Raw genomic sequence first — 12837 nt, forward strand, 5'->3', positions numbered from 1 at the left:
TACCATCTAATTTTTCTTTTCTGACCCACAATTTTTATTCTGTCAACTTATCGAAGGGCTGTTCAAATGATTTCCCTTTTTCTGCCAAGAATAATAAAGCCTCCTTCCATTCGTACAAGGCGTAAAAGGAAATTGGCAAACCTTTATATCTGCAGACTTCTCTTTGTATGTTGTTGCTAAGGTTTTTTTTTTTTTTTTTTAAAAAAGTCAAAACTAGTAAAGTTTTACCTTGCATTTGTGCTCTCAAAATTTTGAAGATTTTCTTTCTACTCTAGTTTTGCACGACTATCCCCCTATTCCCGCTCCACAACCCCTCTTCAACCCCACCTCCCCAAAAAAAAAAAAAAGAAAAGGAAAAGAAGTTCCCATTATCCATTCCGAAGAATTAAAATAGTACTAAAAACAAAGAACTTTATTGACTTCCACGATAATTAAACTAGGATTAGAATATCATGACATAATAATTCAACTTTTTTATATAATAAACTTGGGCCACATATTATAAGTTTATACATATATGTGTTGTGTACGCACACATGTATATATGCATGTGTGTGTGTTTATAAATGGTACACAAAATTATAGATAAATATTTCAATGGTTGTTTTAATCTTTCTAGAATTATAAAGAATTTCAGGTTCAATTATTTCCTATTGCTACGTTCAGGGTTAGATTCTTGGGCTTGGGGTGGTAGGGGTGGGATGTTAAAAAAAGAAAAAAAAAAGAAGGAATTTCCGGTTCAAAAATCCAAGGAGGTTTTAATCTAGTGTTGAGATCCTAAGAATTAGAGATCTTGAGTTCAAACACTTCTATCCTTTCTCCGCTTCTTAAGTCCCATCCGGCTGAAAAAAAAAATTAAAAAAATTCTAATGTTCAAACAATGATACGATTCATATTTTTGTGCACCGGACAACTGTAGTTTTTGGAAAAGCGCATTCAAATAAAATCATTCGTTCTTCTTTTACATGGCAAAAGTTTAAAGATTCTTCTTTTGCTTTTAGATGATAGTTAAATTTTCATTTTGGATGTCTTCATATTTGAAGTAAGCAATACATGCATAAATTTAGGGATGCAATGTAGACGAAGAAAGCAATCAAAAGAAATTTCAAGGGGAACAAATGCATGACAAAGCTCAAGACTTCAGCTTTTGCTATTAGATGACAGTAGGTATAATAGACCACCGAGGTAGGTACTAAATGAGACTTTCTTCCACTTTCTTTCTGTACTACGCCACAGCAGGGGATTCTATGCATCAGCAAGTTTTTCTTTAGGGATTGGCCAGAGTTTGGGGGGCGTTCGCGCAACTTCAACTCAACATGGCTCCGCCCAGCTTAGATGCTTAGAACAATAGTTTGACCTATGTCTTATTCTCAGACGCCACGACCTCACCATATCTTTTATAGTACTTGGTCCCTTATCATTAGAGGTGTCAAAATGGGTGACTTGGGCGGGTTTGTGTTGGGTAAAATAGGTAATGGGTATAAGTGAGTCAACTCATTTATACCCATTTAATTAGATGGGTATAAATGGGTAAGTCAAAAAATGAATTGGGTAACCCAATTACCCATTTATAACTCATTTATTTTAACTTTTTGCAAACTTATTTAAATTCATTTTTGTAAACTAAGTTATCAATTTATACCACTCTTTGTACCCATCATTAGTTTTAAATATTTACTTATAATGTTCAATAAACTTAATTACCAATTTTTTTCATTTATACTCTATATCACAAAATTACCTACTATTTAATAATTGAATAATACGAATATAAAATTTTGAATTAAGTACTATAAAAATTAATATAAAAACTTAATCCAAAAATTTTGAACCCCTAACATTTTTTTCATATATAAATTTAAAATTTCATTTTATAAAGATAAGAAAATAGACTAAAATTTATCATAAATTGGTAATGCTAAAAAATGAGCAAATTAACAAACTAAGAAAAAATAAAATAATAAGATAAAACCAACAAATAATAATAATAATAATAATGTTAACATCATGACAAAATGAAAAACTTGATAAAAAAAAGGTAGGGGAAAAGAAGAGACTTGGGGGGAAGAGAATTTTAAATGGGTTAATTGGGTTTGTTTACCCAATAATACCCATTTAATAAATGGGTATTATTGGGTAATCCATTTATATCCATATACAAAAATTTAAGATACCCATACCCATCTATTCATGGGTGGGTATGGGTAAATCTAGTTAAGTGGGTTGATTTACCACCTCTACTTATCATGAGGGCTCCGTGGCTCAAAGGAATTCCCTTTTTCCCTCTTTTCTTTCTAGCAGCAAATCCGGGGTACACGGAGAGGAGATGTCTGCCCTAAATTTTATTGATAACAAATGAGCTCTTTAAATTTTATTAATAATAAATGATAGCACTGCCCTTATACAGATTTACAAAATGAATACAAGAAATTTTATTCTATTTAACATGTAAAGAGATTTGTTCTACATTTCTACTCCCAATCTAAGTCAACATACTTTACCTAACACGTAAAAGATTTATGGGTCCTTTTGCTTGCTCAAAGCAAGTAATGTTGCCCTTGAAGCTCCTCATTGTGTAAGAATATTCACAAAAGGAATTGAGCTATACAATAGAATGCGTCATCTGAATGTGCCTATGCAAAAGAGTAAACAATTTAAGTTAATTAAGTACAACTAATTTTCTTGAACCTTGAGGGTAGAGGTGTCAAAATAGGTGACTTGGACGGGTTTGGATTGGGTAAAATGGGTAATGGATATAAATGAGTTAACCTATTTATACCCATTTAATTAGATGGGTATAAATGGGTAAGTCAAAAAATGAATTGGGTAACCCAATTACCCATTTATAACCCATTTATTTTAACTTTTTGTAAACTCATTTAAATTCATTTTTGCAAACTAAGTTATCAATTTATACCGCTCTTTATACTCATCATTAGTTTTAAATATTTACTTATAATTCTCAATAAGCCTAATTACCAATTTTTTTCCATTGATACTTTATGTCATAGAATTACATATTATTTAATGATTGAATAATAAGAATATAAAAATTTGAACTAAGTACTATAAAAGTTAATAGAAAAACTTAATCCAAAAATTTTGAACCCCTAATATTTTTTCATATATAAATTTAAAATTTCATTATAGAAAGATAAGAAAAGAGGCTAAAACTTATCATAAATTGGTAATGTTGAAAAATGAGCAAGTTAACAAACTAAGAGAAAATAAAATAATAAGATAAACCAACAAATAATAATAATAATGAAACAAAAGTAGTTAACATCATGACAAAATGAAAAATCTGAAAAAAAAAAAAATTGGTGGGGGAAGAGAATTTTAAATGGGTTAATTGGGTTTGATGAGTTACCCAATAATACCCATTTAATAAATGGGTATTATTGGGTAATCCATTTATACCCATATACAAAAATTTAAGATACCCATACTTGAGGGGTACGAGTAAATTTAGTTAAATGGGTTGATTTGCCACCTATACTTGAGGGTAAGCATAGTTTTAACGCTTTGAATTTAAAAAACATACATACCTTGCTCCTCAACTTGGCAATGTTTGTGCTGTTGACACTAATAAAACATGTAGAAAACTTATATGCCAGAAATGCAGCCATTTATGTGAGAACTTAATTATTGCTGCACCTACAAGATATGGTTAGTTTTTTTTTTTCCCCAAACCAAATTTCTCTTCCATTCTATTAATATGAGGTACTACTCAATTCTCTAATCCTAATTCTTTCTAGTGAAAATAGCAAAAAAAAAAAAAAAAGTTTAGTGACCAAATGATTAAATCTTAAATAATTGAGTAACCTTTTCTACCATTTTCTCTTCTTTCCATATTGTGAGGTATTATACTACTTGAAAATATCATGTGCAAACAATATAGATTTCTTATTATAATTTTTTTGAACACTATTTAACTTCTATTAAATCTTTTAAACATTTGACATATTTGGCTTAATATTGTTTAGATAGAGAAACAAGGCAAGATGCCCTGCATGCATGTTTAAGAGATTTTATATTTTAAAATGCATGGCGGCATGTTATGTCCTATTTTTGAGGCAGATTTGGATGAGATCATTGCCCACCTATGTACGTATTAGGGAATTACTTCATCATATTGGCTTTATCAAATCTTGGACAGCTGACTTATGATGTAAAACGAAAAAAAAATAATAATTCAGCTGGAAAAAAAAGAAGAAAGGAAGAAATTTTCCAGACACAAAGAAAAGGAATTTGGACAAGAAAAGGGGAGATATTCGAAGTAGGAAGTCCCTATGGTTCGTTGACTTGGACGAAGCAAGAACGAAAAAGAAACATAGTCTTAAAGGGATTGGAGTTTAAGCTATTTTTCTTTTTACAAAATTCAGAAAAAATGTGAGAAAATGAGAGAAGGTGACGGCTGAGTCCAAGGAGACTTCGAATTTGGTCTTTATTAGCATTCAAGATCTTCCTCGGCTAGGTAGGAGTAGTGTCGATTTGGTCTTCCTTCGATTAGAAAATTTTCACTATCTTTGTAATAGGTTTATTCATATGTTCTAGTTTATTACCTTATGTTCTTTTTAATTATTCATATACTATTGAAGGTAAAGTATAATTAATGTCCCTCTCCATTTTTGTAATTCTTTTATTATTAATAAAATTTGAGTTGGCATCCCACCCTAATGCGCGGAATTCGCCAAAAAATATGTTTAGATAGAGAAATATGAATATAATAATGAAACATAATCCGAGTTTAAGACGTAAACCATAATAAATAATTATAATACAAGATAGCACTCATCATTTTGAGTTTAGATATTTTCTTATAGGTATAAGCATTGCCTAAGATATGACAATAAATGCAAATAATGAACTTATACAAGACTACAACAGAGAGTTTACAATTTTTAGCTAAAAGATATGCAATTTGCCAGGAAATAGTTGATGTATAGCCACAAAATTTTACATTATCTTCTAACTGTATACACCTATAATATTTGATTTATTGTTTTACTCAAATTTTTGAGTCACTCTTAATCTCATTTTATGAATGTAGTTTGTTTATTTTTTCATAAATTTGACAAAAAATTTTAATTTTAATTTTAATTTTTTTTTGTAAATTCGAAGGGCAAACAAATAAAATGGACTGATAATGAGCTACCTTAAGGAAGTTCTAAAATCAAGCGGCTCTAACAATTCAAAGTCCAAATATTGATGTTACCTTCCAAATTAAAAATGACAAGAAAATAATGGTAAAAAGATACTAGTGATTTACTCAAGTGATGTGAAATGGACTTATTACTTCTCAATAAGGTCTCAAAATTAAGGAAAATTGATCATGTAAAAGAGAAGTACAAATAGATTGAAACCAAGTTGCCAATTAAATGGATGCAACTGAAGAGGACCGGCCATTCAAAGTTGAATCAATAAAGATTTTGGATGATGTGCAAATGTTCAGCTATTTGAACCAAATTAAGAAAATCGTGTCAGTTTATTACTAGTTGTCAAATGCAGTAAATAATAATAATAATAATAAAGCTTGACTGTTTGAATGGCCTAAAAACTAGTTTTTTTTTTTTTTTTTTTGTTGCCTGCCATGGTATCCAGGGCTTTGCTCTGACTAATCCGTTGGTCGATTCAGGTCGCACACCTGGCTGTGATGGGTGAATCTTCCAACAAGGGTAGCTGCGTATGCCAGATTTCGAACCTGAGACCTGCTTCAGCGGAACCAAGCTGCTTACCACTTGGCCCAACCCGGTTGGTTAAAAACTAGTTTTCAATGGCTAGTTTTCTAACAGTTAGATATTTAACTGAATTTTGGAAAAAAAAAATTTCAAACTATGAAGTCACTATTCATCTATTTTGAATAGTAAATTGTGTTGATCATATTGAACATACAAGTATAAAAAAATAGTAAGAGAGGTAGTGTATTTGAATGGTAACATGGTACATTTTAGTGTTAATTTTTTTTTTTTCACATGGATCATTTGTAGATTGAAATTTGTTATACTATAATATGGTTTCTTAAGTGTCAACAAAAATCTAGATTCAATTGAAAAAAAGTATTCATAAGAGTGTGGACGGGCCTATTTATACAAGGTTTATCAATCGTATAAGGGTCGCTATCCTGCCTCTTGAGAGAGACGTTTTGCGAAGAGACACCAAGCATGAAGAAACTTAGGAAGTGAGCATAGTCACTAATTAAGAAAGGTGGTCAAACCACTATAAATTGACACTTTGCACAGTTCTTTTTTTTTTTTTTAATCATATAGTTATCATGGATTATTTAGTTGCTTATTTTGTGAAGTATTCATTTGTGAATTTCTTTAGAATCAATCAACATAGGGTTGCCTTAGAGCCAAGACAACATTTTCCCATATTTTTCTGAATTTCCTTTTTTAGTCACACAAAATACAACTCCAAATCTAATCTTCCATCATTGATCAAATTCCATTTGTCCTAGTAAGCCAACCTAGAGAGGGTTGAATAAGTTGATATGCTTTAAGTAACAGGTTTGGGGATTTTTGGACCTTAGCAAAAATCTAGTAAGATAATGCAATTTAAGAACTCCAACCCAAATTGCTTTCAAAATATATGAGTTATCAAATAAAGTTAGAGTTTGCATAAGGAAAGTAATTGTAGTGCTTAAAATAAATAAGCAATATAAAATTCATTGGTAATAAAAATAAGGGTTAACTGCATTTTGCACCTTCAAACTATTACCTAATTGTAGTGTGCACCTTCAAACTCTTCTTTATACAAGTAGTAGATCTCATAGGATATATGACAGTGAAACTAATATAAGGGCGCATGATATGATGATCAAATTCATTAGATTGGTCCATATAGAGAAATTCTCTTAAATGGCAATGAATTATTCTCTAAGTGAAGGCGGTGTAAGTGATCCTTAGATTTAATATTGTTATAGTATCTTGTCTATAGATTATTATGCTTTGACTCTATTTGATTGCTTCCCATAAATGAGATGCTCAAATCATTAGTGATTAGATATAGTATAGAGCATGGAATGATATTAAATTATCTATAAGAATACACTATCTCTTATGATAGAGGAATTATCTTGTTATTGGCCATTTGTAGAAGTTTAGCTCAAGAAATTTTAGCACTAAGTGGAAAGGTATTAGAAGGGTGTTTCGAAGTAACTCTTTATTAGAGTTATATTTTAAGATTCATACTTGAGTAGACTCGATCTTCAAAGACTCAATGACTCAGATTATACTGCACCTCTCTCCAAGTGGTGTGGCACAATCTGGGCCATTGGGTTTATGAAAATTAGGTCTACCCAAGTTTTGGCCATGTTTTAGTACAAGAAAATATTATTAATCTAATTGGAGTAGGCACATATTTTATCCTCTAAGATTAATATGAAATTAGTATGGTGAGGGATATTAATTATACCAAAAACATTCATTGAAAGCCGAAGTAATCTATTTGATGATGTTCATCACTTGAGAAGTCATGGTGTATTGTTAGATAGCAATCTTAATCTATAAGAATAAGTTGATTGATTAGTTAAATCAATAATAAATTGAAGGAATATTAATTTATCTAATTCAAAACAATCTTAATTGTTATGAGACTTATACTTATTGTCAACGAGTATGAGAATCGAATGAATCACATATATTAAGGGTTTCATTAGCAAGATGAAAAAAATAAGGGCAATGAGAACCCCCCCCCTACCCCACCCCCGTCACCCAATAGTTCTTCTCATCCCATGTCTATTCCCTGGCTGTCCTCAGTCCCTCACCCCATCTCGTCCCTCTCCCTGCCTCATTACCCCTACGGGTATCCTCGTTTTGCCGTACTACTATTTTTATTTTTATATTTGATTATATATATATATATATATATATATATATGTATACACACACACACATACATACATACATATAATACTAATAATGAATTTAATAATCATTCTTTTGAATTTTTAGCAAAAAATTTTACGTGAAATATAGGTTAAAAATTATTTTTATTTTGTGAATCCGTTCTCTAGATTTGATATTACATAAAATCAAAGTCATTTACTATTTTTTTTTAATAAACTACATTTCATAACAAAAGATAAAGTAAACTAATGTAACAAGTTTATCATTAAACCACAAAAAATTAACAAGCAAGATTACATTATTTTATCATAAGAAAATATCACATTATCAATTTCATATTGCATGTATATAATTGTATTATATAATGTATAATATATATAATTGTATGATGCATTAAAAAAATTAAGTAGGAGACGAAGTAGGGGAGCCCACCCTCCGCTTTGTTTAAAAAAAGGGGAGAAAAGCTCTTCCTGTCCCACCTTGCATTTTTCCTCGCCTCGCGGGCTTCAAATAACTTTGAATGATAAGTAATAATTTATATTTTAATTTATGAGACAAATTAAAATTGACGGACCTATGGAATAAATAAGATTAAATCTTTTAAAACGAGAGTTGTATTAGAAGATGAAAACTAAATCTTTTTGGAAAACACTTGCCTTTTTTTTTTTTTTTTTAATAATTAGAGAATTTAATTTGCCTATAAATACTATCATAGATTAAATTAGCAAGAAATAACACCAATTCAAGTTGTGTGAGATTCTAGAGAAAATCTAGAATTTTAATTTGTCTAGATTCTATCAACTTGTGTGGTAAGTTCCTAGTGAAAGCTTGCACTTATCTAGTTTGAGCAATTCTAATCTAAAAGGTATCTTGCTAAGGAGCTCATATGGATCATTATTAAAGGCTAAAAGCATGGATAGTTTCAAGTAAATGCAACGATGCATCACGTAGCAACAAGAAGAAGATCGTTATCTTGTTTGAACGCAATTTTCTTAACTAACTCCTCATCTTGTGGAACCAATCAAAGGAATATCTATTTCTAGGAATCAAAATTTAAATTTTTTTCCTGTGCATGTATGCTTGATTCCTTACACAAAAAACCTTTTGTAAGATCCAAAATATGTAGTGTATTGGCTCTAAATAAATACCCCTAGAATCTTTTGGTATGATTTGGGTGATTTGTAGCTTAAAAAAAAAAAAATAAAGACATGAAATAGACTTCAATAAATTGATCAAGCCAAAGTAATCCATTGTGAATTATTTTGATTGATGAATCCACTTTAAATTAGAGGATATTGTGCTATAAATTTAATTTAAGGCCCCCTAGCATTGGCCTAATTTTTGTAAGTCCAAAAATCTTCTGAATAAGTTTTCCACCTATGCGATTTTCATAATAGAAGAGATATTTTTTCATAAACTTACGCTTGTGCTTGTTTGGTGAGATCGTTGTAAATGACTGAAGTATGCTGTTTACAATAAGTAGAATATTTAGTTAGAACTGCTCCCATATAAGGAATGAGATATTATAATGTAGAAAATTACAACGGTGTATCCTGTTGCTCCATTTTCATGGAAAGTAGTTACAAATCACGCCACAAAAACTGCTTTTTTTTTTATTTTTTTAATAAATAGCTACATAAACACATATTATATTTGACCTGATTGATTGAATAATATATATTTGTCGCTATTACTGTTTTACCGATTTGTCTGTGCCCAATAATTAATTTTCATTGCCCCGCCCCATCGGAATGATTAAATTGGTACCAATACTCATAAAGCCCAATTTGAAGAAGCTCAACCACTGGGCCAACGACTCTGTGGCCACCAGGGAGTAGGCTTGTCAACGGACCAGATTCGAGTCGGAAATCATTATTCTAGACCCGTACACTATATCAGATCCGGATCCGACCCGTTTACCCGACGGGATCTTTACTCTATGTTTTGGATCCGGGTCTACCCGAAAAAAAAAACAAAATTTATAATTCCTAACAAAAATGAGAAAAAAACATATATTTATAAACTAATTTCTAATTAATACAAAAAAAATCAAATAAGAAAAGAAATCAAATTAACCTTACTCAAATATATCACCATAATCAAATTATATTGATTAGGATCCGGGTCCAATTATATTGATTACTCAAATACATCATCCTAATCAAATTATATTAATAAATATATATATATTTTAAATTATTAATCCATTTATATCCGGATTCGGGTCCAATACGAGTCGGAATACTATATTCCGTACCCGACCCTTTTTTTTGGTAAAAACGGATTCGGATCCGGGTCCGGGTAACGGAATTAAATCCCTACTCATACCCGGATAAATTTGACGGATCCGGTTCGGGTCCGGGTCTAGACTCGGACCGTTGACAGCCCTGCCAGGGAGGGATTTAAGTCCCTTCTTGGGCTGTAGGTAAGGGTTCAAACCTTTCCTGCATCAAAAAAAATCTAAGAGTTGTGCCAGAGCACTTCCTTGGTCTAGTTGAATCTGTATACTCACTAGCCCCCTACGACAGCTTCCTTAGGCTTCCCCTCCCCCCTAGATTAGGGTAGAGTAAGTTATACAAATGTATCGTTGCTGACAAAAAAAAAAAAAAAAAAAAGAAGAAGCTCAAAGATATTTCAAAAAAAAAAAAAGAAGAAGCTCATATACGAAATGCCACGAAATAATATTGATTGTTCAAAACTCTGTGGACACGAAGAAGAAACATGCTATCCCCGCTCAGAACAAGATAGATTAATTAACCTAACCTTAATTAAATAAAAGAAATTAAAATTTTATTGTCGACACTTGTACAATAAAAACTGGACTCTCGCTTGTTTTCGACAAAAGAGTCGAGCAGTTGCCTAAAGAACAGTGAGAATCAATTGTAAGAACCAAAGATGCATCAAGTGGACTAGTGGAGCGCGAAAGTGGAACTTTTATCATTTTTTTTAAACCTCAAACTCAATTGTTTTCGTTTTTCAAGAACTCATACGCTAAAATTGACCATTTGGAAAAACTCACACAAGGACTTTAAGTATGGTGAATATGAGTTGTAGGAAGTAGTGATCTCAAAATGATTAATGTGAGTCCCAAATTGAAAATTGTAGTCGTGTTTGAGTGCAAATAAATTGAATCGAGTCGAGATTTGACTTAATTAAGTCGAATCTTAACTTAATTTTATGCAACTCGAACTTGAACTTAAACTCGAACTCGATGACATCTTGATGTAAATTTCGAGCTCGACTCAAATTCGAGTCGAGTTTGAGCTTAAAAAAAATAATAAAATAATTTTATTTTTAAAAAATAAATAAAATAATAAATTTTCTTAACAAATAATAATAAAATATTAAGAATATATATGTAATTGTACTATTAAATATAACATAAAAAAAAAAAAAATATATATATATATATATATAATCGGGACGACTTGCTAGTTAACGAGTAGAGTATTTTTAAACTTGACCCCGAGTTCGAGTTTGACTTGGTTAACTCAAACTCGAGTTGTTTTGGATGACAGCAAAGATGTAACGAGACAAAAAAGAGATAAAAGTTGTAGCAAAGAAGTCAATTTCCCGAAAAACAAAAAGGACTTGCATCAATTTTCAAAAGTCAATTTCCTAAAAATATCGACTTTGACATCAAATTATTAAAAGATAACCCAATTGAATGTGCAGCAATATTCATCGAATTAACCTGGTCTCCATAGCAATTGTACATCTTCTTCCCTGATGCAGATAAACCAAATTTTATTTCTCGGTCAGTTGGGATGTTTCGGAGTGCACCTTTTAGCACCTGTACACAATTATCACAAACAAAATGTACTCCTGTACAATAACCCCAAAGAAGGGAGAAAAATAGAAAAAAAAAAAAAACCAAATCTGCATGAAAAATGACTTCAGAAGAGCTAGCACCACCAATGAGTAAATATTATATATAATAGCCACATTAAACCGTACATCTTTCTTGATGTATCCAAATAATAGGTAGGACCATAAACTCAAACATTCTGGAGCTACAAAGATAGTCAAGAAATCATTAGCACCGCATAAATACATTCCTCCTAGAGCAATTCTCAAATTCAGTGCTCAAAACCATATTTGAGCAGCTGATTCACAACAAAGATTTGACATTATTTTCTTCATTGGAATTTCATAGCACAAATAATGAGTAGGAATAGCACAATTATTGATGCCTCGCAACCTCATTACTTAACCAATACCATGATACAACATTTTAAACCAATACCATAATACAACAAATTTTTTTTTTTTAATTGCTTTCACTTTTCAGAGTTGGAATTACATAGCTACAATAGTCACACAAAGATGTACAAGTATGATTCTTACAATAAATACAGGGTAAGTTTTTATCAAATGCTGAGCTTCGGGCGGAAATCCGAGTCTACAAATGCTTTAGTGAATTCATCAGGACAAGCCATCCGGATGCGTTCAGGTGTCGCTGGATTGTCTAGAGGAAACCAGTCACTACAACCTACTTCTGCTCTTGCTGAAACTATAGCATCTTTTATAGCAAAAAGGACTGCTGAGGCAAGAAAGAATGGAGGTTCCCCCACAGCTTTAGATGAATGGATGGCCTTAGCATTTGGAGCACCCTTATATAGCATACAAGAAAAGAGGTAAGCAAATGAAACAGCATTAAAGAGAGAAATATTTCCCCAAGAAAAACTTTGCGCAAAGATATAATCTCTAGACAGAATTCACCTTGACAAAGAACATAGTTACCTGGAAAATGCACATAATACTGTTTACTTTAGTCTACACTACAGACTGCTTATAAATCAGGGAAATGCAACATTTTAGCTGCTTCACTTTACCAGCTCTTATATTTCCAGGTTCCCAAATTTCCTTTTTAGACTTGCTCCTAGGAAATTAGCTGAACTAAATTCTCTTTCACCAAAATCTAGCAATTTCTGTTTAGAAGCTAAGAATATTGCTTCTGGAACAAGAAGACAGAGAATTGAAAGTT

At 31.3% G+C, this 12837-nt stretch overlaps 1 protein-coding gene across 4 annotated transcripts in view; it reads right to left on the minus strand.

Moving 5' to 3' along the window:
* Positions 1-12098: 12098 nt before the first annotated feature.
* Positions 12099-12837, minus strand: part of LOC113699931 (xanthine dehydrogenase 1) — a 29065-nt gene continuing 28326 nt past the window's right edge. For all 4 annotated transcript variants that reach the window (XR_003450472.2, XR_003450473.2, XM_027220278.2 and 1 more), the window contains one exon: positions 12099-12463. Coding sequence is in view for 2 of the 4 variants with exons in the window: in XM_027220278.2 (XP_027076079.2) it covers positions 12221-12463 (243 nt within the window). In the remaining 2 variants the exon portion in view is untranslated. The remainder of the gene's footprint in view (positions 12464-12837) is intronic.

This window comes from Coffea arabica, chromosome 7c, assembly GCF_036785885.1.
Source record: "Coffea arabica cultivar ET-39 chromosome 7c, Coffea Arabica ET-39 HiFi, whole genome shotgun sequence".
NCBI lineage: Eukaryota > Viridiplantae > Streptophyta > Magnoliopsida > Gentianales > Rubiaceae > Coffea > Coffea arabica.